General features: G+C 40.4%; 1 protein-coding gene across 1 annotated transcript in view; it reads right to left on the bottom strand.

The window, feature by feature from the left end:
* The window catches only part of sntb1 (syntrophin, basic 1), a 34,586-nt gene that overhangs the window by 7,972 nt on the left and 2,387 nt on the right, over nt 1-24,227 (bottom strand). Inside the window, exons 2-6 of the mRNA XM_083990195.1 lie at nt 14,516-14,759; nt 7,819-7,936; nt 7,567-7,656; nt 5,549-5,685; nt 4,835-5,031 (exon numbers count right to left, since the gene is read on the bottom strand). Coding sequence (XP_083846321.1) covers nt 4,835-5,031; nt 5,549-5,685; nt 7,567-7,656; nt 7,819-7,936; nt 14,516-14,759 — 786 coding nt within the window. The remainder of the gene's footprint in view (nt 1-4,834; nt 5,032-5,548; nt 5,686-7,566; nt 7,657-7,818; nt 7,937-14,515; nt 14,760-24,227) is intronic.

Genomic DNA, 24,227 nt, shown 5'->3' with positions numbered 1-24,227 from the left:
TGCTGCCTGTGGCTAGCGTCATTCTGTTTTATCTGACTATCAACAGGCTGTTTCTTCATGTTTAACCACATCATCAGTCAAACCACTCTAACCATCCTACACACAGCTAAAGCTCTTTATCCATAGGTGATATATGTCTATGGTAAAACACTGCATGCAAATAATTCCCGAGTCAAATTCATCCCGCACAGAGCGGCAGATGGACTGGTTGTACTGCGCCACATCATCAAGTCAAATAAAATTTTATTTGCAGTGATTATTTTGTCCTTTTTTTGGCCATCTTTTTAGCACATTTTTGCTGTGTGTGAAAGTGTGACATAGATCACTAACTTTATGGTTCAGCAGAGGGGAAACTCTCATATTGAAATAACCTTTTTACAATTAGAAACACTGCAACAAAGGTGACTCTAATTAGTTTGATTATCAATTAGCAGCAGTTGTCAGCTGTAGAGGAGGCAGGGTAATTAGCACTTAAATGAGAGAGTGTACAAAGCAACATGAGACAAAGTCAGAGCCAAAATTACAGGTGCAAGCGTTAAATAACACTGCAGATAGACAGTATGCTAGAGGGAGCAACCCTTAAACATTATGAATGAAGCTCGAAAAACAGACTATTGAAGTTGTTTTTTCAATTACACTTCACCATCAGCTGTTTGGCAACACACTTGACTCATATTATCCAATCAAATTCCTCCAGATGTCCAATGAAAGTCATTGGATCTCTCTCTGAGTGCTGCCTTTGTAGTATAAATGATTGCAACTGTAATTGTACAACTATTTGCTGTAAATGTGTCCCTGTCTGACTAACATGTCTTTGCAGGTAAACTGCATGTGGCAGTGTTTGCAATGCTGACTTACTGTAAGTGTTTAAGGGTTTATCATAGTCTGTCCCTCATTATGCATGTGATGTTTTTCTCAGGAGCTGACTTTTTTTTTTAGTTATTGTAATATTTTTTTAGTTATTGTAATATACAGTATTTTACATATTTTCAGTAGTGATACCATAGAGGCAATGCTGGTCATAAACCATGCTGATCAAATGAGGTGTTGCATGTGGAGTAAAGCAGCATATTACAGTAATCTATCCACTCCTTATCAACTGTGAGATACACTAAAACAACAGAGGTGTTTTGATTACAATTTCAGGAGGTCATGCTGATAAGAATAAAAGTGTGAATCAGAAGAAAAATGAGGCACACGCTCAGTCAAATATACAATTTAATATTCACATAACCCTAAAGACATTTCATTCATGATGAAAAATGAGTCTCATAATGTGTAATATCATTCTAATGATGTATAAACAATGTGGCAGGACGAATGTCTCCCTAATGGCATAACAGTTAGGGTAAATGGGGCAAAGAGTGTGGGGTCTTTGTTGTGTTCAGGAGTGCAAATTAGACCTGAAACTCTACTCTTCCACCTGAGAGGCTTGATCTATGGGGCAACCAGGGTTTCCCACCAGAGTACACACGCACACAAACATACGGACACACACATACACGCACACACACACACAGAGAAAGGGGCTTTTCAGGCTCCAACAAAAGCCCTGCTTTCTGCCTGACGGTGAGTGGACAAGACAGAAGGAGGGAAGGAGGGGCAGAGAGTGATAACTGAGAGACAGAGAGGAACTGAATGAATGAGGGCAAGAGAGAGAGAGAGCGAGAGTGGGAGAGGAGGGAGACAACAGCTCAGTTACCATAACGACAAGTGGAAACACAAAAGTTATTACAGGACAGAAAATCAGTTTTCACTGTCATTTGTTTTAAACTTGTAGATCATATCATTAAAAGCAGTTTCATAGTGTGAGTCAACATCCCACTGTGCTCAATTTCAAGTGTCACAGCAGGTTAATAGTTTAATTTTCCACAACCACTGAGGTAAAATAACTTCATTTGTGCTGCAAGCAATAAACTGTTTACCTGATCATTAAGGGACTCCACTTAAAAATGTTTTACAGCATCATACAGCAACATTAACAACATTGTAGATGTAAAGAAACCAGGAGAAGGATGATTGTTGACTTTAAATTGATAAAAGTGATATTTTGAATGGAAAAAGTTAATTCATGACCCTGTAGGGAGCATGTGAGAAAACAAGATAGCTGCTCTGGTGTTTTTCAGCAGCCGAGTTAGCTACTGTAGCTTGGCTTATCTTTCAATATCCACTGTAAACTGGGGGAAACATCTAGTCTGGATCTGTACAAAACAAATGAATCCCAAAACAAAACCAGGAAAAAAAACTTGTTTTCGTTTTGATAGAACACGTGTTGAGCTAGGATCTGGATTTTGTTATCTTTGGGTAGTACCAGGCCGTTTCCCCCTTGTTTCAAGTGTGTACTGTGTACTAAACTGAACTAACTGTTTCTGGCTGTGGCCTTGTATGTAGCGCAGCCACACAGCGTTATCAGTCTTTTAATCCAACTCTTGGCATGAATGCAAACAAGCTTACAAAGTAAAAGCAGGGAAAAAATGTGATTGTGAAATAACTTATTCATAGTTACAAACACTCCTGCAAAGAGGAGTCTAATGAGGTTGATCACCAATTAGCAGTAGTTGTCAGTGAGTTCCCAAACATGAGACCAGCTGATGAAGATATAGTGAGAGGATTGTATAGCTACCAAATGGACCCTGTAGTGAGGCTGTTTCTATAAATAAATTGGATTATTTTAGGCACACTGCAAAGGATCAATTTAAGTTATTCATTTCTGTTAAATTCCCTAAGCTATTGGAGTTTGCTAATTGCTCAAAGTATCAACATAACCTCTGAAAAGTTTAAATTACTTTGGACATATTAATAACAAAAATGACAGTTGGCCAAGTGTGGCTGAAATTTGATTTCATATCCGGACAAATGACTTTCCCCTTTAACATCCCATTAAGAATGTCCTGCTACCCGGTGAGTGATTGAGAGTTCATCCATCTTCAGAGCTAATCTTTACCACGGGCCTTGATAGTGAATAAACCACTGTAATGATTTATCCGGATGTTACACAGATGAAAAGCTGACAAGGTCAACGCAACAACTCCTCTAGTGGCAACTGCTGAAAAATGAATGAATGCACTTTGTATGCATTATCACACTCCTTCTCATGGAAGTGTAAATTACTTTCCTACTTCCATATAAAAGGAAGGACTTGGTGCTAACATCAATCTGTTTCAGAGAAGTTATGGCCTTCATTTGAGACAGAAATTCAATAGTAAGCAGTAGAGATTCAAAACCATTGTCATTTTTCTCATTCCTTTTGCCTGTGTCACTGACCTGTGTCATAAATCAGCTTTACAGTACAGAATTAAAGCTGCTGTAACAAACAATCTTAGCCATCAAAGTGGTAGGGCACTATGAATGTCAGAACTTGTGGATGAATTGAGATAAAATTGTGTAGATTCATGGTTCCTACAGGATGAATCCTAATAATATGTAGATCCTGACTTTGAGAATCACCACAAGGTTGATTTGTAATGTTTCATTGAACTGCTATAACTCAGCTTTGGGATGGATTTCCAGTAAATTAGGTAGAGACACCCATGTCCTCATTAGGATGTATTGTGATCACTTTGGTAAACCCTTTTGGTCAACATTTGATCTATTTGTAGGAGAACATTCATGAGGTTGCCAGAAACTACTCCACATTAATGCTAACACTGTTCTGTATCTCCTTGGTGAATAGATTATAAACTGTTCACTATCATTTGTCATGTCAAAGTCTTTCCATGTTCTAAAATTGCCCCAAAAAAGTCTATTAATGCAGATTTAAACTGTATCTGTTGGCTCAGCTGCTACTTCCCAGCTAGGACACACTGATGTGGAGCAGCTTGTTTCAGTCTAGACAGCGTTTTGTCATGGGATTAAATAAGATATCCTTCTAATGTTCACATTTCCCAGCAAACTTCTCTGACATACAATATCCGGCGATTATCACACACCGTTGAGTGTTGAATGTAAATCGTGCTCTGCAGACGTGAACCAAGCCTTTCTATGCTAATCACAGCGTGACATTTAAACCTGGATCAATGGGTGCAGACATGATTTTTAAGAGTTTGGTGGTGAAAAAAGCTGACAGAGAAGGGTGTAGTGTAGCATAATTCTGCTGGATGCATGCTGTTTCATAAACGTGTGGAGTTTGAAGTGAAACTTAATTTGGCACGGTGCTATCAGAGATAGAGAGATGTGGAGGGGGCGGGCAGGAGGGGACCCATGGGAGAAGTGTTATTCCCAGGACATTATGAGCTTGGAGAGGGAAGGAGGCAAAGAGGGAGCTAGAGCGGGGAGGGGGGAGGAGGGGGGGAATTCCCTGGATGACCAATACCTAATGTTAAACAGTGCACATGCGCACACACACACATACACACACACACACACACACACACACACACACACACACACACACACACACACACACACACACACACACTGGAAAAGCATTCCTGACTATAAATAGCAAGGTCTTTGTTCACATCTTCCATATGGCTGTCAAATTATATCACAGCCCTCTCCTCTATCTCACTAGGCTGTGGTTGTATACATTTTTTCTTTATGTGCTGGATTGAGACTTTATTTTAGGCTTGTGAGACTTAAGGCAGCACTTACCCTTGAAGCCTTTTCAATCCCTATGGATGTGTTTGCTGCAGCGTGTTGGAGCACGACTGATGAGGCATCAGTGAATCCAGTTTAGTGACCTGTACAGCTCACTCCACTCTATCCACAGCTACACCTTGATGTGTCTCTGGAGTCTGCGTGTGAATGTTTCACCCATGCTTTCCCCCCCTTTTAAAAAGGCACGTGCGTTACTCAATCTGAATATATGTTTGTGTTATGCAACTTCACTCACTTGTAGTGACTTCTTTGATCATCTCAGCTGAGGAGTGACATCCGTTGACTATGTGTCTGGTCCACAGGGACAGATCCTTGGTGGTCTCGGCCCGGAACAAGTGAGTCTCGATGCCGAGTCGCGTGCCAGTCCGAGTGGCAAAGAACAGCTCCGTGCCAGAGTGAGGGGACCCCCGGTCAGGACCAGAGTGGACCAGACTGAATAAACACAGACGCTGATGTAGTTTCATATAGTATATCAAAGGAACACATGATTATCACTAAGAAAGTAAGTTGTTATGAAAAATTATTTTGTCACAGGAAAAGAAACTTCTATCTTTCTAAAACATTCTTGTGTTGTGCTCTCATTGTGCTTTTTCCATAGTTTCACAAAACCTGGATATCAAAAGTGTTAGCAAGTAGAACAATATTTGTTTGCCAAGCCAAAAGCTGTCAAGTCAGCAGCTATGAGTCTAAAAGTCTGCCACTACCATAGCAGCTCTGTGAGGCTCCACCATTTACATGGATAAAACAGTTGCAGTTCTAAGTATTTCTAATCCTTGGCAGTGTTGAAACTGCATATGCTAACATTTGCAAAAGGTTATAGCACTATCCTATCCTATTGTTTGTCACCAATATCAGTTTTGATAGACATAAATTAAGCAGTGGTGTTAATATCAAAATGCATTCAATTACTTTAACAACAAAAATGTCTGCAGCTTTGATGATGCCGTACCGTGTGGCTAAAAGTGGGTAAATGTGTGCAGGGCTCTGCCAGGCCTCCTTGCCTCGTGGTAGACTGTCATAGAGCAGCAGGTCTTTCTCTGTCAGGACCACCAGCACCGGCCTCCAGCACTGCTTCTCGCTCTCTGTCTGCAGCACAAACAGATAAACAATGAGATATGGATGACTGTCCCCGTCTATCCATTTTCTATACCCACTTGCACTGTTTGAGGTCACAGGGGACTGTGCTATTAAAATGAAAATAGAAAAGAAAAGAAGTTATTTTCTTCATGGATTACTGCACTGTTTTGCTAAGTGTACAAATTACCACAGTCTGGAGTAATAACTTTAAAGTGATTACAAAGTATTATGTGCTCATTTCTACAATAACATCAAATGATCGTCAACCGATTCTTAAAACCGCAATATCATTTCAGTAAATCACAAAGGTTGCTAAACCTGAATTTGAATCAAGCACAACCTTGATTTATTTGATGCTGGAGGATTCGGTGTGCCCATGCCCTCTCAAATTTATCGCCAACGCTGAAAGCGTCCTCAGGTTTTTAAATAAAGCAGGTACTCCATCAGAGATATCAATGGTAATGTGCCACTGAGCTGCTTTATGTGATGTGTCTGAGAGACGAATGGTGTTTAATATGTACACTTAGCAGTGTGTGGTGTCAACCAGATTTCACCTCTCACTTCGTGGATGCATTATTTTTCACTCTCAGTCTTTTTGTTTCTGTCAGTGTTTAAACACCAAATGTCGACTAAATGTTTTTGAATGAAAAAATAGCAAATGATAAAGGTGGCAGGTGTACAGGTACAGGTACACTTTCAGCACATTGTGTGCCCCCTCACCCACGCATCATTCCTAATGAGCAAAAACCTCGCTTTCCCTTTAGAAACACACACTGTTAATCTCTTAACTTAGAGCACACACACACACACACACACACACACATGCACACAGGCACACAGGCGCGCTCTGTATTTCATTTTACAATGCTCTATAACTATTCTCATTATGAGAGCTTATCTGTAGCCCCGCCATGGAATCCTAAGCTGCTCTTTGAAGTTGTGCCTCAGCCAATCATACCATGGGATTTGGAGGGTCAAGGGTCATCTTTTTAACATAATGAGAATATGTTGCTAAGTAACAGTATTGTACTGCATTTGAAGGATCAAATATTGGCAAATTCATGGGTACTAAATTAGACAGGTATGTGTGTGAGTGAGTGTGTGTGTTTGCACAGGTGTGTGATTGTATGTGGAATAGAGAGGAACGCTTTAGCTGTGTACTCGCTTGTGTGAATTTCAAAAATGTATGCACGTGTGTGCACAGCAGATACGCACAAAGCAAAAATATGCATCATACACACACTGGCTTGTGCACAAACACACACACAAGACCCTCTTTGTCGTAATGTATTCCTGAGCTTGTAACCTGAGCAGTCACAACCACATGTCAAACTCCAAGCCTCACCCCAAAGGCTGACTATTATTATTATTATTATTAGAAAACATTCTTCACCAAAGTGGACACTAGTTTTGACACCTCACACACAACAAACAACACAAGCCAGACAGAGCACAGAAGACAACACATGAAAGACAGCGTAAAGAACATATGAAAAGCATACTGCTTGTTGGACATCACCATTAATAGGTGAAGTGCCTCTGACAATTTGTGTATACAACACACCAACAACTCAAACTGTGTCTAAAGAGTCAATACAAAAGAAATGGAAGTTCAAGAGTTATGGAAACACAGTATGACTAATGAGTGTGGACAGAAACACATCCTTTTTTTAAAGGTTACTCTTTGAGCACAAGAGAATCAGCTAATATGCCCTCAATATCCAATGTCCACACTTTTAAGATGTAAAACTAATATTGTACCTCACACACACATTCACACATGCATCTTCACAAGATAGTCACCAAATAAAAAGTGATAAGGTACCCCATTAAAAATGTGAGAAATGAAAAAAGTAGTGGTGTCTCTCACACACACACACATACTCCTACCTTAGCCGCCAGCCATCCCAGGTGTCGTATCTCCTTGCTGCCAGCCACCCCGGTCCTGACTGTGTTCTGGATGACCTCTGCGAGCGCCCGCTGTGGTGGGATGACAGTTTTTTGGATAGATGATGGCTCAGGACACATTAGATTCAAAGCAGCTCTCTGCAGCAGCTGCATCACAGCCATTGAAATATCTAATTCTAATGGTCACTCTGATGATGAGAGTCACCTGTGACAGCAGTGTAATCAAAGACAGACCTGTGCCAGCATGGAGGTGACAGAGTGCATGGCAGAGAACCAGGACAGGGCAGATGGTTGGTCTGGGCAACGCAGCACTACAGTGTGCCTGGCGTCAGGGGAGTGTAGCTCCAGTTGTCTGGAAGAGAAGATAAGAAAAGTTCAAACAGCTTTAACCTCTCTGTTATCATTCGGGGGGCTTTAAAACTTGTTTGCAACATTAGATGAAAAAAATCCTTGAATTTTGAAATTGCTAGCCTTATCTAGCAGACCCAATTCAACTCAATTTAGTCCTCATTCATAGTTTTAGCAGCCAAATATTTAGCTTCACAAAACACTCACTTGTCTCATTCACTTGAGAATGGGCATCCGGACAGAGCAACCTAATGAAGTGCAATGAAATTTAAGTTTATTCAAGTCATTTTAAATCACAGAACAGTCTTTGCTTGTGCATCTTCAGAGGGCCATAAGATACAATGCTGTCTCCCACTAAATTTCCATAACTAATCTGCTTATATCATATGGGAGGATTTCTGGCCTCGAGAGAAATGCATCTGTAGGCCGCCTCTCCATCTTACTGAACGGCTCTTTGATTGTGTGTTCAGTGAATATGAATTTTAAGAAGGTACATGTGGCAGCCTTTACAGTGCGTAATGCCACGTGTTGTTGTTGCATCCATATATGTGGAGTAAAACCAGAAACAAAAATATTCTGAACAGCTAAAGGATAAAAAAGAAGCTTAAATGTTCCTTCCTGAAGAAGGCAACAAAAAAACCCGATTACAATTGTATACATAAGAATCCCTTAATGTAAGGCAGAAAATAAAGATATAAAATGTTAAACCGCATCAGCATGCCGTTGTGCTGGGATGAATGAGATGGGGCAACGGTACAGTGAGTAAAACTTCCTACAGGAAGCACCGGGGGCAATTTTCTGGTAGTATAGGTTCAGTTTCAACTCAAAACATAAATGGAAATGCATTCTTGATTCAGTGAGTTTGCTACCAAGTATGAAAAAATCCTGCATTTGTGTTGACAGTTTTCCACTGTCCAGGTGAAAAAAAGAGAAACTACTCAGAAAACATGCTTTCCTAGCAGCTTTTTCCTTCACACACACACACACACACACACACACACACACACACACACACACACACACACACACACACACACACACACACACACACACACACACACACACACACACACACACACACACACACACACACACACACACACACACACACACACACACACACACACACACTGGAGACCAGGAAAAGCCCCAGTGAACGTAATAAATCTTCTCTGCTATCAAACCCTCGCAGGCGGGACAGACCGTCTAGATCAGCTCCAGGTGTGTTACTCTGGGTTTAAAAATAGGACTTGAAGCCTGTAAAAGGCGAGTTGATTGAATATAGGACAGGGGTGGGCAGAAGGGGAAGGGGGTGGGGGTGGGAGGTGCTCCAAGACCAGATGTGAGTTTGTTTGAGGACGTTCCTTAAGGATGGTGTCATTCTGACTCCACTAGACCTTATCTGCCATTTTCTGGCCAAGATGTGGAGTTTTACTTTGAAGTTATCTCATCTCTTGAGAGTGTGACGCAGACATAGGGAACACAGAGAATCACTGGGGGAACCGCACATGAACTGGAGGAGCTGTAGGTGGATTTGAATGAATGTCATTAGTCTGGTCCTGCTTGCATGAAGGACAGGCTTGATTAAAGGGTAGTAGAGCTCACAGGATTATACAATATTATCCAAGCTCGGTAGGTGCGTTCCAATATGCACATATGCAATAACTGCATTCTACTGTAAATATTCATCCATGAGCTAACAGCTCTGAGAGAAGAAACAATTGTAAAGCAATAATAGAGGTTACAACACTGGGAATTCTCATGTCTTCACTTAAAAAAAAATCTAAATATAAGCCTACTGGAATTAAGCTATTAAATATGTGTCACAGAGAATAACATAGTTAGATTTCACAACAGTTCAATTATTTGTTTTGGCCACCTCTCCCATCCCTGCTTAAATCCAGAGATGACTCATCATAGATTAATTGTTGTGACACCAAAGCAAAGCCAAAGCTGTTTTTAAGTCCTTACTGACGTCAAGTTAGAAGCCTTGAGTTAAATCAAGATCCAAGTGAAGTCCCTAAAACTTCATATGAAAACTACAAGTCGGCTGCAGGTCTCTCAGGTGTCTGAACTCTGATGACAAATGACGTTTAAACATTTCCTCTGAAAGCTGGGTAATAGGATTTTTGGAGGTGGCTGAGTCCTTTCACAACAAAAGCCTAATGATTAACTATTGGAGGTATGTGGCTGTCACTGTGCAGACACATGCCTGCACTGTTCTGGGCCATCCTCATGTTTTGCCTAGATGGATCCTACACTTTGCATATTGACACTCACTCAGTAATGTTTAAACGAGTTTGAGGTTTGGAAGAAGTCTCCAAGAGCAAGCAGAGATAACACTGGTGCTAACACTGACCCACAAACAACATTTAACAACTGTTTCCGTGGCTGCAGAGCTCCTAGTTGACATGTAAAATCGACTGTTGCAGTGCCCCTTTGAATTATTTCCTTTCAGCGTCTAGTAGTCCCATGTCAAGTCAAGTCTTTAAGAGTTTTAGTCCAACTGTCAGGGCTAAGGTCTACAGCTCTGCCTCCAACACAAAGTCTGAAACTGCCTCCTACACTGAGTGGTGTGTAAATATTTGTCTTGGAGGATCTTCAGCCAACAGTTGGACTGCCTCGAGCTGTCACAAGATACTACATAAGAGGTTGTGTCATTTTAAGTTCAAGGGCCACATTTACCTGGGTGAAAAAGTTTTACCAAAAAAATTTTTATTTCTTGCATTTAGAAACTTGTCAAGGTTAGACAGTGAGTACAGTGCTGTATAAAACGTCTTACTGTGAGGAACCATGCTGGTTCTGCCTGTAGTCATCTCTTCCTTTTTACACAGCTATACGTATATATATATATATGTTTTCTATGGACATCCTCATATCTCACACATTCACACCCAGGGTTTTGAGTTTGTTGCTTCAGTAATGACACTGATTAATGGTAAAGAAGGAAAGAGACATACATGTATTTCATTCATTTTAGCTAAATCTTTTCTCATCTCTTGTCTCTGTATATTCCTCTTCTCCTTATCTTTGCTCATCTAAGCGTTTCCTGTTCTTTTGCAATCTCTGTCTGTCTTTCCCTTTTTCTCCTCCACCCCTTGTTCTAACGTCCTCTTACCCCGTCTCTCCACACCTCCTCATAACATCTACAGTACACTGTATCTAGTAAGGCTATGACTATATTGCCTTTTTTAATTTCATCTGTCATCAAATGTCTCCTATGTCCTCATACACAGTTTATGCTAATGTGAGGAAAACTTCTTCCTCAGGTCCACTCTACTTCCTTGTCTTTTATCATCATCTTTCATCACTCTACGTGTCCCGCCTTCCCTCATATTGTTCTGTCCTCACAGGCTTACACAGAGTTTAAACAACATCTGCTGAAATGAACAGAGAAAACCTCAGAGGGATGCATCACTGCCTTGAGTTTAATCTAAAAAAAAATAAGCAGGATTTCACTTTCACTTTTTCTAGAGCCTTTTAAGGCATTTCATTCCTGAAACCGAATTGGGAGAAGGTTTAGTCTCAACCTGTGACCTTTAACTTTCGACTATGTGGTGATGTGACTTTTTACGTTTCACGGACATGTATTAAACATAGATTTCAACTTGGGTGTCCTCCTGTTCAAACATTTACTAAATATTTACTAGTGAGTCAAAGGGGGAATTTGTCCTGGCTGCAACAGTAAGGAAGGAACTCCATAAAAAAACATGCTTGTTACGGTAAATTTGACAGAGGACATCGCGCCCGTGAATCTCTCCTAGGACTTTGTTATCTGTGTGAAGCACAACCTCACCTCGTCATGAGATGAGACTTATGCAACTGGCTGACCAATAAAGTTATGGCAAACGAAGTAAATGTTCAACCTTATTGTGCATTTAAATAGTTTAATACATCATCCGAGATGTGTGAATGTGCAGCTCAAGTTCAGTTTAAATGTGATAAATGTGATATTTCTAGAAGGAATTGACCAGTGGAACAAAGGCCTTATGCTTTGTAAAGTGAAACTCCGGTCATGTCCTCATGAATATCTGCAAAAGCTTTGAATGTATCAAAACCTCTAAATGTCAAATGTCTTCTGCCCAAACTCACTTGTGCAGATTCATTTTTAAAAGCTGTTTCTCACCAAGGAGCTTTCCAATATTTCTCCAGATCCTCAGAAGGAGCTGGACAAAACTCTCGATAGTCATGTAGCACAACACAGACAAACACTGTCAGTGACTTGTTCTACAAAGACTGTACACATCCCTCGACACATTCTAACTACATTAAGAGAAATGTACTTTTTAATCTTTTTTTTTTTCACTGGTAAATTAAATAAGTTTTGCTGTAGAATAACAACAGAGAGCCATCTGGTCCTGTGCTTGTCAGACATTCTTCTATTTTCATTTTTTGTTTTGCTGTTGTGATTGTTTGTGAGTGTTAGCATTTATATTTGACAGTCTCAACATGGAGACAGCTGACAACATCTATACTCAACAGAGGAAACTTTGAAGTCCCTACTCACTCTCACCACTTGACTTTGATGTTTTTTCCATCGACTGAAGCTTTGAAGGTTCTCGAGGTTCAGCTATCTCAAACTTCTAAAATCATATACATATACGGAGGGTGCACATATGGATGGAGGGATGTCAGTATAGAGATATACAGGGAATTGTAGTGAAATAGAAAATAAATGAATCAAGAGAGGGAGAAAGTGATGGGAGAGGAGGATGGAGATGGAAGAGAATTGATTCAGACAGACAACAGAGAAAGCTGGGAACACAGAGGAAAAAGAGAGAGAGAGAGATCATAAAAGAAAAGAAAGTGAGAGGAGTGGGAGACACAAGAGGCACAGCAAAACACAAACAAGTGATTGAAAAACACAAGACAGAAAAAAGCAAAGACAAAATGAAAAAAAAAGTATGACGAGTGGGAAGGCAAACAACGTGGTGAGAGAGAGAGAAACAGAGGGAGAGACAAGTAGGACAGAAAGCACACATCCACAGTCTGTGACACCAAAAAAAAAAGTTGAAAGAGTAAATCGCTTTCTTACCCCGTTCTGTTTGATTCGGGCCATTGTCATATTACCAACCAATTAACTTGACGACACCTCCTAAAAGACCGCCCCCCGCTGACTGAGAATTATCTCTGCGCTACTTCAAACGTCTGTCTTTAAGAAAAATGTGGAAATGCCCTAAAAAAAATTCTGAGAAACACGACAGAGTAATCCCTAGAGGATATGAGAAGGAGCTGCAGACCCACAGGGTTGACTTCTCTATTGTCTCACAGTGTTGAGTTGAGGAGCAGAGGAGCATCAGTTAACCTTTGGCTAATTAAGATAACCATTTCTGGGGTTTGCTACTGTACACTCTCTGTAACACATATCCAGTGCTTCCTTTTCATAATGTTGTTGTGTTTAAAGTTTGACTGGAATTGGACTTTTTCACTTTTTCACTTTTTTTTCTTTTCTTTTTAAATATTTTTGGGGCTTTTCAGGCCTTAAATGGATAGGACAGTAGAGACAGGAAATGAGGGAGATAGAGAGAGGGGGAATGACACTCAGCAGAGGGCCACCAGTGGAGTCGAACCAGGGCCACTGTGGTGACGACGATAATCTCTGTATATGGGGCACCTGCTCTACCCACTGAGCTACACGACGCCCTCCTTTTCACTTTTTTTAATGTAAGGAAATATGAACAAAGGCTCCCGCACACTATCTTCACTTACGTTTCGGCCAGACCTTCTCAGGACCGAAATGTTGTTTAATAAACCTATGCGAGTGAAGACAGTGTGCGGGAGCCTTTCTTCATGTTTCTTGACCACGTAGGTCGTCTCCGACGCACCTGTCCGTCCGTGCCGGTGTGCATGAGTTTCAGCTCAGCTATGTAAGGAAATATAAAATCACAATGTTTTTCCTTGTGCAGTTGACCGATGCTGCCAAGTGACAAATCATAGAACAATTTTTGTTTCAATTTTTAGTTCAACTTGTTATTTTCCGTAACCTTATCAAAACACCAAATCAAACAACCTGTTACATCATGTTCACATCTTGTTTGACATCACAAACTCAGTTGGTAACAGTGGAAAAAGCAGCATGGAAGCCAGCGACTTTGTTTTACCTTTACTTTTTTAAAGCTTTTACTTCACTCACTTCACTTAACTTCACTGCCAGTTGAACAATGTTCAAGTGCTGCTTGAATGGAGAGCGATGGAATTTGTGGCTGAGTCCACCCATTTTGTCATGACCGTCAGTCAGAGCTGGAGCCAATATATACTCATGACTAGAGCAGGGTCAGTGTGGCCAGGAATGAATGCTGATTGTACCCTTTCCCACTGGATACAAATATCAGGTATTAGTGGGGGTTTTTGGTCATTGTCAAAGGGGCTTTAGTAGTTTTACAACATCCTGACCCTGTCTGTGGAGCCAATTTGTTCTGACAAAAAATGTGAATCCCTAAAAACTATTATACGTGAATTGGCTGACTGAATTATGTGAGTGGTTAATCAGTGAAACAATGATATTAGTCTGTCAAAGAAAAGCAATAAGCACAAGAGCAGCAGACCGTGACAATGAGCGTGTGTGTATGTGTGTGTCACCTACCTGTTTTCAGGGTCTGGCGTGGTCATGGCTCGGGTTACATAACACATCTTGAGTGGTATGCATCTTCTGTCGCCTTGCAGCGACAGGGATGGCTGGGGCTGGGGGCTTGGAGGGTCTGATGTCAAGGAGAAGGAGATGGGGGGGCTGCCAATGCGGGGAGATTCAGGAGGGGGAGTTTCCCAGCCGATCTCTGACACGGGGGAGCCCTTTTTGACGTATGGCGTGGCCTCGCGCATGTATTTGACTAAGTAGGAAAGTAAGAAAGAGGGAGTGTCAGTATACTTGAAGACACAGTGTAGGTTCAACAGCATCTTTTGAGATCCAAATGTTCTGAAGAGATTTTAAATCAATAATTGGCAAAATATGAAGGTCAAAATCATCCACTTTTTTTTAGGTAGAGAAAATCTGTCCAGTTTATCACAGGTCTCAGTAAATAGAAGGTTTAGGCCAATTCCCACTTTTTACACAGAGGAGTATAGATAAAAGAAAAGCTTGGTGAAAAAAATGAATCGAGTTCAAATCAAGGCCAGTTTGGCAATGTGAATGCTCATTGTACTCTTTCTCACAACATACTAAATATATCATACAAGATACATCTATAATAAGTAGAATCTACTGTATATTTCAAACTGTGGGAACTTTTCACACGCATTTCAGCACGGGTAACTTGCTGTTTTGAAATTTCGGTTACTTTGTTGTTGAAGGTAAGAGGAAGGATGTGGCGATACCACAGATGTTCAGATACACAGCAGAAATCCTAAATGTGAAATCATACCACCACTGACGCATTTGTGAGTATTACATGTGGCTGCAGACAGCAAGATACGTTTTAGCAACTGCTGTGTGTACTGTATTAATGATGCTTGAACTCTGCTGCAAAGACCCATGAGGATGTGTGGGTAGTCAATGGAAACTTGACAGCGTGTCGTTTCCTTCTTCAGAAACAAAACTTTTGATTACGGCTCAATACCAGCGTCATCCTCCTAGTTCAGGTTTACATGAAAAAGTGAATGGGTATTCTTGGCTTTGAGTTTCATAGTAAAAACGAATAAATGTACAATCTATTACCTTATCATTGAATAGTATGCAAATGAAGTAGCCGTTGCTGCTGTCAACTCGAAACGATCACAGCAAATGTCGTGCCAATAGCCAAAACAGACTCAAGGGGCTCTTCTCTGCTTCTCAGTTAATGTGTTAAAATGAAAGTATTCTTTGTGATGATTCAAACCTCGTCTCTGCTGCTACAGGCGAGCAGGATAAAGAAGAGAGTTAAGGTACCAAAAACACAGTATCTACCCCCAGAGCGGTGGGTACATTTCCAGATAGCGTGGTCACAACTGATGCCACCTGAGGAACTTTCCGGGCAGTGAAAACAGAAACCTTCACTTGTAAAAGTCAAACCCTGAATCACTGGAGGCTTTAAGAACTATTTCAAACACAAAGTGTTTTAAGGTTTGAAAAGGGGAGAAGAAAAGTGAAGACAGGACACATGTTTCAATGGAAGACAGAAATAGAGAGGCAGAGATAAAATGGGCGCTTAGCACCCGCTCTATGTCCTGAATGCTCTGAATTCCTGGTATGCCCTGGATGTTTAATTGGCATATCCCACTGTACAAGCCGCGTATAATTGGAATATGGCTGGTGGCATTTGTAATGCAGCATGTGAACTATTCTTGGGAGAAGAGCTATAGACCCCTATGAGACGGCGTAACAAGCCTAACCGCCAACCTGTGGAGGAGAGATGACAGGCTGACACATAACACAGGAGAAGAAGACGGGGGTGATGTGAGAGTGTCCTCAATGGACCCACACAGACGACATGATCCAGTTGCACAGTAGAAAAGCCCACACAGTCAGATCAAATTAAAGAGCTGAAAATGTTGATGCTGATGTTTGTTATAACGCATCATCACAAAGAACAGCAAAAGCAAATTCATTGGGGCGTCCAAGACAGTCTGGTGACAACCTTGTCTTTCATTACACAAAGAAAAAAAAAAGCAACATGTAGGATCCACATTTCAAAAGAAAAACGTAACGATCCAACTTTGACACACCCACACCTCATCTTCTGTGCTACAAAACACGTGCTGGTGTTCCCCTTAGTGTCTCTCCCACCTTCTGTGGTTGGGGTTAGGGCTCAGATTACTGTAGGTTGTGGTTAGGTGCTGCACAGATAAGAAGTAAGTAAGGAGTAAATGAGGATGAGCTTTGATTTCAGATTTGAAAAGAGAAAAACAGTCTTCAATCTGTGAACTCCCATCCTGCACTTGTTTGTATTACGTTAGTCTTGGTTTGCACAATAATGTATAACATCCTCTTCTTGAGTCAAACTGTGACTGGCCACCACAGCTGCCTGTGTTTTGTGACGTCAGTAGTTATCTCCTTTGCAGTAACACATGTTTAGCAAAGCCATGTCCTCTGTAAACCTTCTGCTCACTGAGATCCCTGCTCACTATCAATGTAAATACAGAGACAATGCAAAGTAAACAGAGCAGTTGTATGGAAGAGCCCCCTATTCAGAAATGAAACGAGATGAATACACCCACAGTCAGTCCTAATCGGAAAAGCAATGAAACCATGTAAACATACTTGGCCTCCTGTAGGCAGTGTAATTAAAGCACGATAAGACCCAATCAGGTATAATACATCCATATAGCATTGCAGGGCTCGAATCAACAGGAGAAATCAGATTAATTATAAATCACAATCTATGACTTATTAACCTCTTGCATCAACCACAAGTCTGGTTCCAGACAACATGGCCACATTTATAAAAAAAAAAAAAAAAAGTGACAAAGAAGACATATGTCTATTAATCACAATTAAAACTGATGCCATAACTGATCATCGAGCAATAATATTGAATATTCACTATGAATAGCATTTATAAGTGAGGCTGTTGTTTTCCTTTTGTTATTAAAAATGGAATATTTTTAGCATTTCACTGTTGATCATACAAAAGTCAGCTGTTTGAAGTTGTCTTCTTGGAGGTCTTTGATGGTCTGATAGACATTCACTTTTCTTCAAACAGTTGCAGCCTGATTGAGAAAGAGATAAGGGGGAAATTACCTTTGACAAGATTGATATCAAATGATACTGCAGCTTAGCTACAGTATGTTGCCACAATTTCACATCTATTTTCCGAAGTTACTGAGCTAACTCAATTGAAAAAAGCAATAATGCACATTTTACATAAATATAATGTTTAGCCGGTAATTTGCCTCCGCTAACATTCATGAAGACAGCCTGGACAGAGGAAATGTAAACTCATTGACAAGCGTCACTGTGCCCAGAAATAGAGCTGTAAGTGTTTCCAGCAGAGGGGAAAATAAATGGGGTGGAGTCCATGTGATCATTACACTGGAAGTGTGTAAAATTGTGTGTGCATTCCCCTGGGTGATGTTTTTATTCCATTACAGCAGCCAACTGCGTACAATAACCTCGATAGCACGATAAGAACTTGGAGAGGGTATGTCTCCTGCTATTTGAGTCTTCATTTGAATCCAAGTTTCAAGCTGGTTTGCCGTTGCATTAGTTAAACCAAAATGCCCAAATGAGGGGCTGCCCTCCACCATCTGTCTGATTTTATTTTCTTGGCTCACACTAAGAGAAAGTAAGTGCATGCACATACATACGCAACAATTTTTTTTTTTTTTCCATTTAGAGGTTATCATTACAGCAATTGTGATGCAGGTGCATGAATCTCACTATCACCAAAGACCAGCTGCTTAACTCCCCAATGAAAACCCAATTCACTTCCCTTGAAAGCTGTTGACTTATTTCCAAACTGCACTCAACCTCTAGTTACTTACACAATTCACCAATGAGGCAATTTGTTTCCTAACAAGTGTTTGAGTCGGTTGTGTTGACGGAGAAATCAGCGGCCCGTGGATTTCAACTGTATCGACCACACATTTGCAATGAATGTAGACAAACACACACTTGTTCAGTCATATTCCTCAAAGTGTGTTTGCACAGCACCAACCCTGCGTTGCATACACAAACAAACACACTGCTCTATAGCCTACCATCAGTTGTAATTACTGTATCAGTTTCTAAATGGTCTCAACGATATTAAATAAGGTCTGAAATGACTGCACTTTCTGTCACATGTTACGAATGAGGCCGGTTTTGTTTGTTTGGTGAGAAAATGCACCAAAATTAAACGTCCTCTCATTAAGCCAGAGTGAGAAGATTAGATGGTTTAACATTGGTTAAAGTTGGAAAAAGAACAGACCAAGAAAAAGAAAGAAAAAGGCTCCTAGAGGAGAATGAAAACTTTCACTGCACAGGTAAGTACTACAGCATCAAAACAAGCCTTTAAAATTCCAGCTTCAGGCAACATGTTTTGTAAAGTTTGGACCAATACCTCAAATAATTCAAATATCATCTCAATCGACTGAACAGTAAGTACATTTTTACAGCGGGAAGTTGACAAAGAAATTTCAAGTGTGCATACTAGGCACAATTACTCCCAGTGAGCTTTGAACTTTATGTCAAACAGTGACTAACTCTCTGAAGGCACGCAACTCTCAACAAGTAGATAAGAGGAGGTGTGAATAATGTGTTTTCATAAGAGAACAGTTGGATCTGATGAAGAAGTTTGATATCATATTTTAGAAAAGCCTCAAGCTGCTTTTCACTCTTCTTAACATTTCAACGTGTTGGATTGAAGACAGTAAGACTGAGCTGCCTGACATCCTATTTGAGGAAACTGTAGATTAAAGTAAATTAATAGTGGCGCTTCTTTATAAAGTGTTGAGGCTATAAAAAGGGACATGATAATGTGAGTGTGGTAGCATATGTGGTGCAAAGTTAATCCAGTAAAAAAGTATACAACTGAATTATGGACACGGAAAGATGAGAAGATTTACAGGAAATGAAAACAGAAGGAAATGTTAGACGTGACATTTCTATTTTTCTTATACAAAAATTTGAATAAGAGACCAAAAACTGCAAGTACATCATCTTTAAAGCAAAAATTATATTCCTCCATCTTGCTCATCCGAATTAAACTATACATCATCAAGGCAACTCTTCCTAATGCTGAAAAGATGTTTGCACAAAGACTGATTTGCAAAAAGGGAACACAAAAAATTTGGAAAAAGTGAACAGCATAAAACTTATTTTCATAATCACCATCATCATCAAACCATGGAGTTATGTGTTACATGTTCCATTATTTCCATAAATGCTGACAAAACCCACCACACTTACTCAAAACCACAACCACAGAAAGTATGAGCAGATGGCAGTTTTTACAGTACACTGTTGACTCACAGGCAGTGTCATGGTTTCAGCGGAGAGAGCAGTGAAGCAACAGAGGAGTTTAACAGACGCCATATTTTGGGTCATCTGCGGTCACCCTATTAAATAGCTGTGAAATTCTTAATTGCAGCGGGAAACTGAGGAGTTTCTCCAAAGTAGACGAGCGTGCTTTTAATGATGGCCATCATAAGAAAAACTAGGACACAAACACAGTTTACAAAAACACAATGATTACACCTGGAGGGGGAAAGAAGTTTTTGTCTCCTTCAAACAAAGCTGACAGGAAAAACAGATGAGCCTAAGCTCGCCGTCTCGGCTTTTGTTTTGGTTGTGTAAACATCCACAGAGGAGGGGAATGAATGATTCAATCTATTATCCTTGCCACAACAATCACTACTGCAACTCCACAGTTGTTGTTATTCTCATCGCCATCATCCGCTCTGAGTCAGTCTCCACAAACAGTAGCAGAGATGATAGCTTCTCTAATGACATAAACAGTCAGCTGGTAGACACACACACACACACACACACACACACACACACACACACACACACACACACACACACACACACACACACACACACACACACACACACACACACACACACAAAGCACATATTGATTGTAGTATCAGTCTAGACTACTCCACTGACTAAACTTGATGACATATGTCAATATATTCAAGCAGGCACATGCTGACACGCGCACATGCTCAGCCATCCAGATGTCAGCTGATGACAGGTACAGTACAGCTTGTCAAGGGTTCAACAAAGGAGCTTTTGGGGCATTGACTCATTTCCTGTCTGCTGTATTTTTGCAATGTTCTTTTATACTTTTCATCACATTTAGACTATTTGGACTTGATGCTTATAAATTACACAGTTTGATGCTGTGTATACCCTGAAATCCATCTGGTGTAATACTTCCCTTAGGATCCCAGTTTCAAACTGGGCTGTTTTCTCCCCATGCCACATCCCATTTATCCATTCTGACCAAAATCATCTCCATTATTTTATTTTTGGTGTCCTGAAATTACGTTAATTCACATACCTTAGCAACCGTAACTAGGCACAGCAAGGCTGTCAAGGTGTGGAAGTGTTGTGCTCTGGGTTCTAGTATTAATACTTTGCATCTAATGAGTTTAGAGGCTTGTGTTTTCTTTAATTTTCCTTCCCATAACACAACAGGATGAAGAGTGTGTTTGTTTACTCTATATCGTGTCCAGCTAACAAGTCCAACACACGTTAAAGTAGCTTATGACCCCTGGCTGAAGGCCTATTTACCTTTTCCAGTGTTACATGCTGTACTTATTCTGTCCCTGAGGCGTGTATCATATACGCACAAACTGACAGATAGCTAACAGCAGGATTTAGAGAAAGTCGGACGCAGGAGTATGTTTACTGAATCCTTTTTACTCTTCTTTCCATCCTTTTTTGTAAAACTGAAATGAATATAAAGTTACAGTACTTTAGTAACTCACAAAATACAATCCAGAATGAATTTACATTGATTACAGTCTCAATGCACAAGCCATAACAATAAGCTAACATTTAGCTTAGCTTAGCATTTAGCGAACTATATTATCACCGTCATTGTTTGTTCCAAAACAATCGTTTTTAAATCCAACTTAAGCATTTTTAAATTATTTATATGCTCTGTTGAACAGAAACACAGAAAACTAACAAAACTTACAAGCAAAGGCTCTCCAAGGCACTCACGTAGAAGAAAAGAGGAGAGGAGCTGTCTGCCTGACCGCATGGAGAAAGAATGGCTGCACTTCCTGTAACTTATGGTCACATGACCTTAACTGACCAATAGAAAAACACTTAACAACATAGTCTCTTTTATGACAGATTTCAACAAAATAAGATATCTAGAGGCCACAAAATGTGTGCCATGACAGTACTAAATATTGTATTTTAGCTGCACCCTGGGAAGTCTATGTTCAGCCAACAATTGGCTTGATGAATAATCATTCAGCTATTGTTATCCTATCCTACCATACAAATATTCTACATAAATAATCTCAATTTTCTTGCGTGAGTGGACCACATCTGTTTCTCTGTCATGCTGTTAAACACCCAGAATCAGTTTTTTCACATTATACGGATCATGTTTATTTATAAAACACAAGTGAATTGAACTGGGCAGTTATCCATGGGAATTGTTCTCATCTCTCTTTATCTTGTCCAAATGACTATTTATGCTATAAGAGAGAATAACCTTAACATTGTCAGTGTCCCTTGGTGGACGTGATATTTCAATCATCACTTCATATAACAACAATAGAAAAATGAAAACAATGGGAGGAAAACCAAACAGAGCAACTGGGGGACAGAAAAACAATAACAGCTGTGAGCATCACAGCCAGGACTGGCACCTGTAAAGTTCACTACCTGTTGTTGACTACCGACAGGCAAAGGGGTTGTGTCTCCTGACAGGTTCTTTATATGTGCTTCATATTAAGGAAAGGAAGCAGGAGAAGGAAGTATGATGTCTTCTGAGACACATAAGGTTTCAGTATATTTGACAAACTGACTGATACTTGTTGTCTGACCATAAGGGGAAACTGTTCTGATGCCTCATACAGTTACTCTATCGATATTTCGAGTATTAAGTTAACCTCATAAATAATGACACAGAGGGTGTATACTTAATTATCATTGCAAATTATTTTGATGCTACGTGTGTGTTTTCTTCAGTAAAAGATTCTTCAGCTTCTTCAGCTCATCTCTCCAAGTCTGTTCCTCTTGGCTTACACTGCTTCCTGATCTCTTTCAAGAACTCTCTAAGAACTGTGTGTGTTTTTTTAATGTCTTTGTCTTGACAAAAATGAATCATAAAAATGGGACAATCTCTGCTTTGAGGCATCCGTGGTGCTCCATCATTTGCAGTGTTGTAACAAGTGATGGAAAATAGTTGTGTGGAAAAAAAGGAACAGTCTTCTTTCTCACCTCTGTGAGTCCTGCCTTTAGAGGACATTTTGACATGTCACAGTAGCAAAACCACTGATGGAAAAATAACGACTGAATTCTGTTTGTGATTTGAGTTCAGGGCCGTGGTATTAGGGTTGGGAATTACAGCTCTTCAAAGGGAGCTTGGATCTTGTGCCTTCATTTCTTTCCTCAAGCTATTGTTCCTTATTTTTGGCAGTAGGCCATCTTCGACAACGTGCATGTCTGTCCCTGACTGACTGACTATAAGTTACACCTTTGTTGTTTTCAAGCGGATATTTGCCAGATGAAAATCCTCTGCTTTATTGTTGCTTTTGTTGCTGAAGTGCCTCAAAGTCCTCCTTATCTTGTGACTGGCTTGTTGTCTTTGTTAGCTCACCTAAGAATCTTTAGTGAGAATGTGAAATTACAATGCACTGAACAATCTGTCAAGTACAAACTTCTAACCGTGGTGTTTATTATTTTCCATCAGTAGCCTACGTAATTCAAGTCATCATTTGTGCACTGGACATAAATGCAGAGCTGTGATTGATCCCCAAAGGAAATTTCACTTTTGGTTTGTCAGGCTGCACCCTGAGCCACTCAACAGAACCAGCAGAGAGTCAGAGGGTCACACAGATGCTCAACCTCTCAACAATGCAATCATTCATTAGTCATAGTTGAGGTAACTAGTTGTAATAGTGGTTTTGAGACTCATTGCCCAGACTTATATAGGAACCATATAGTGCCCAGCTCGGGGGCTGTTTTCTACCCAGTGGGTCAATCTGCTTTTACCTCCTGCATCAGGTGGGAGTGAGTGGGCACCATCTTCGTCCTTCATCTACCTAATGAGCTTCAATATGGCTTGTCAGTGCTACAGTAAAACACGCTGACAACAAACATGCACGTGCAAAATCTGCAGACCCACTTACAGAAAATGCAGAAAAACTCAGTGCACTCTGTGCAAACAAACGCACACTCACTCTCCCACGAGACCTGTACCATCTCCTAACAGTTGGATCAGATGTTTCCTCCTGATCTCTCTCCTCGTGTAACAGTCTGCATCTCTCACATCTTTAGAGAGTGGCTTACACGCAGGAATAAAACGATGAGTTTTTTAAGCTTTACATCTCACTGCTTATGTCTTTTTATTTGAAATTTCTCATGCTTGGTTACATGTAAAGCACCTTTCATGCTCCGCAAGATCTGTAAATGCGCATTGGATATGCACTTTGTTTTCCTCCTTTATGTTTCACTGACTGAGATCATTTGCATTTGGGGAGGCAGAGTGCAGTTGTGCTGAACAACTGTGCTACCCTTAAGTTAACCCATACTGTCATCTGTACATCAGCCTCACAGCCTCCCTCGTTAGCTCTCCGTCTGCTCCAGTCTCATGCTACCGTATCTCCCTCCCTCTCGGCTCTTTCCCCATTAAATTCACATTTCATCTCAACCCCCTCCCATTTCTCTCTCTCTCTCTCTGTTCCTCCATGCCTGCTTCATTCTCTCC

The sequence above is a fragment of the Trachurus trachurus genome (genome assembly GCF_905171665.1).
Source record: "Trachurus trachurus genome assembly, chromosome: 16".
In the NCBI taxonomy this organism is placed as follows: Eukaryota; Metazoa; Chordata; class Actinopteri; order Carangiformes; family Carangidae; genus Trachurus; species Trachurus trachurus.
This window is presented reverse-complemented; position numbering and strand designations above follow the sequence as displayed.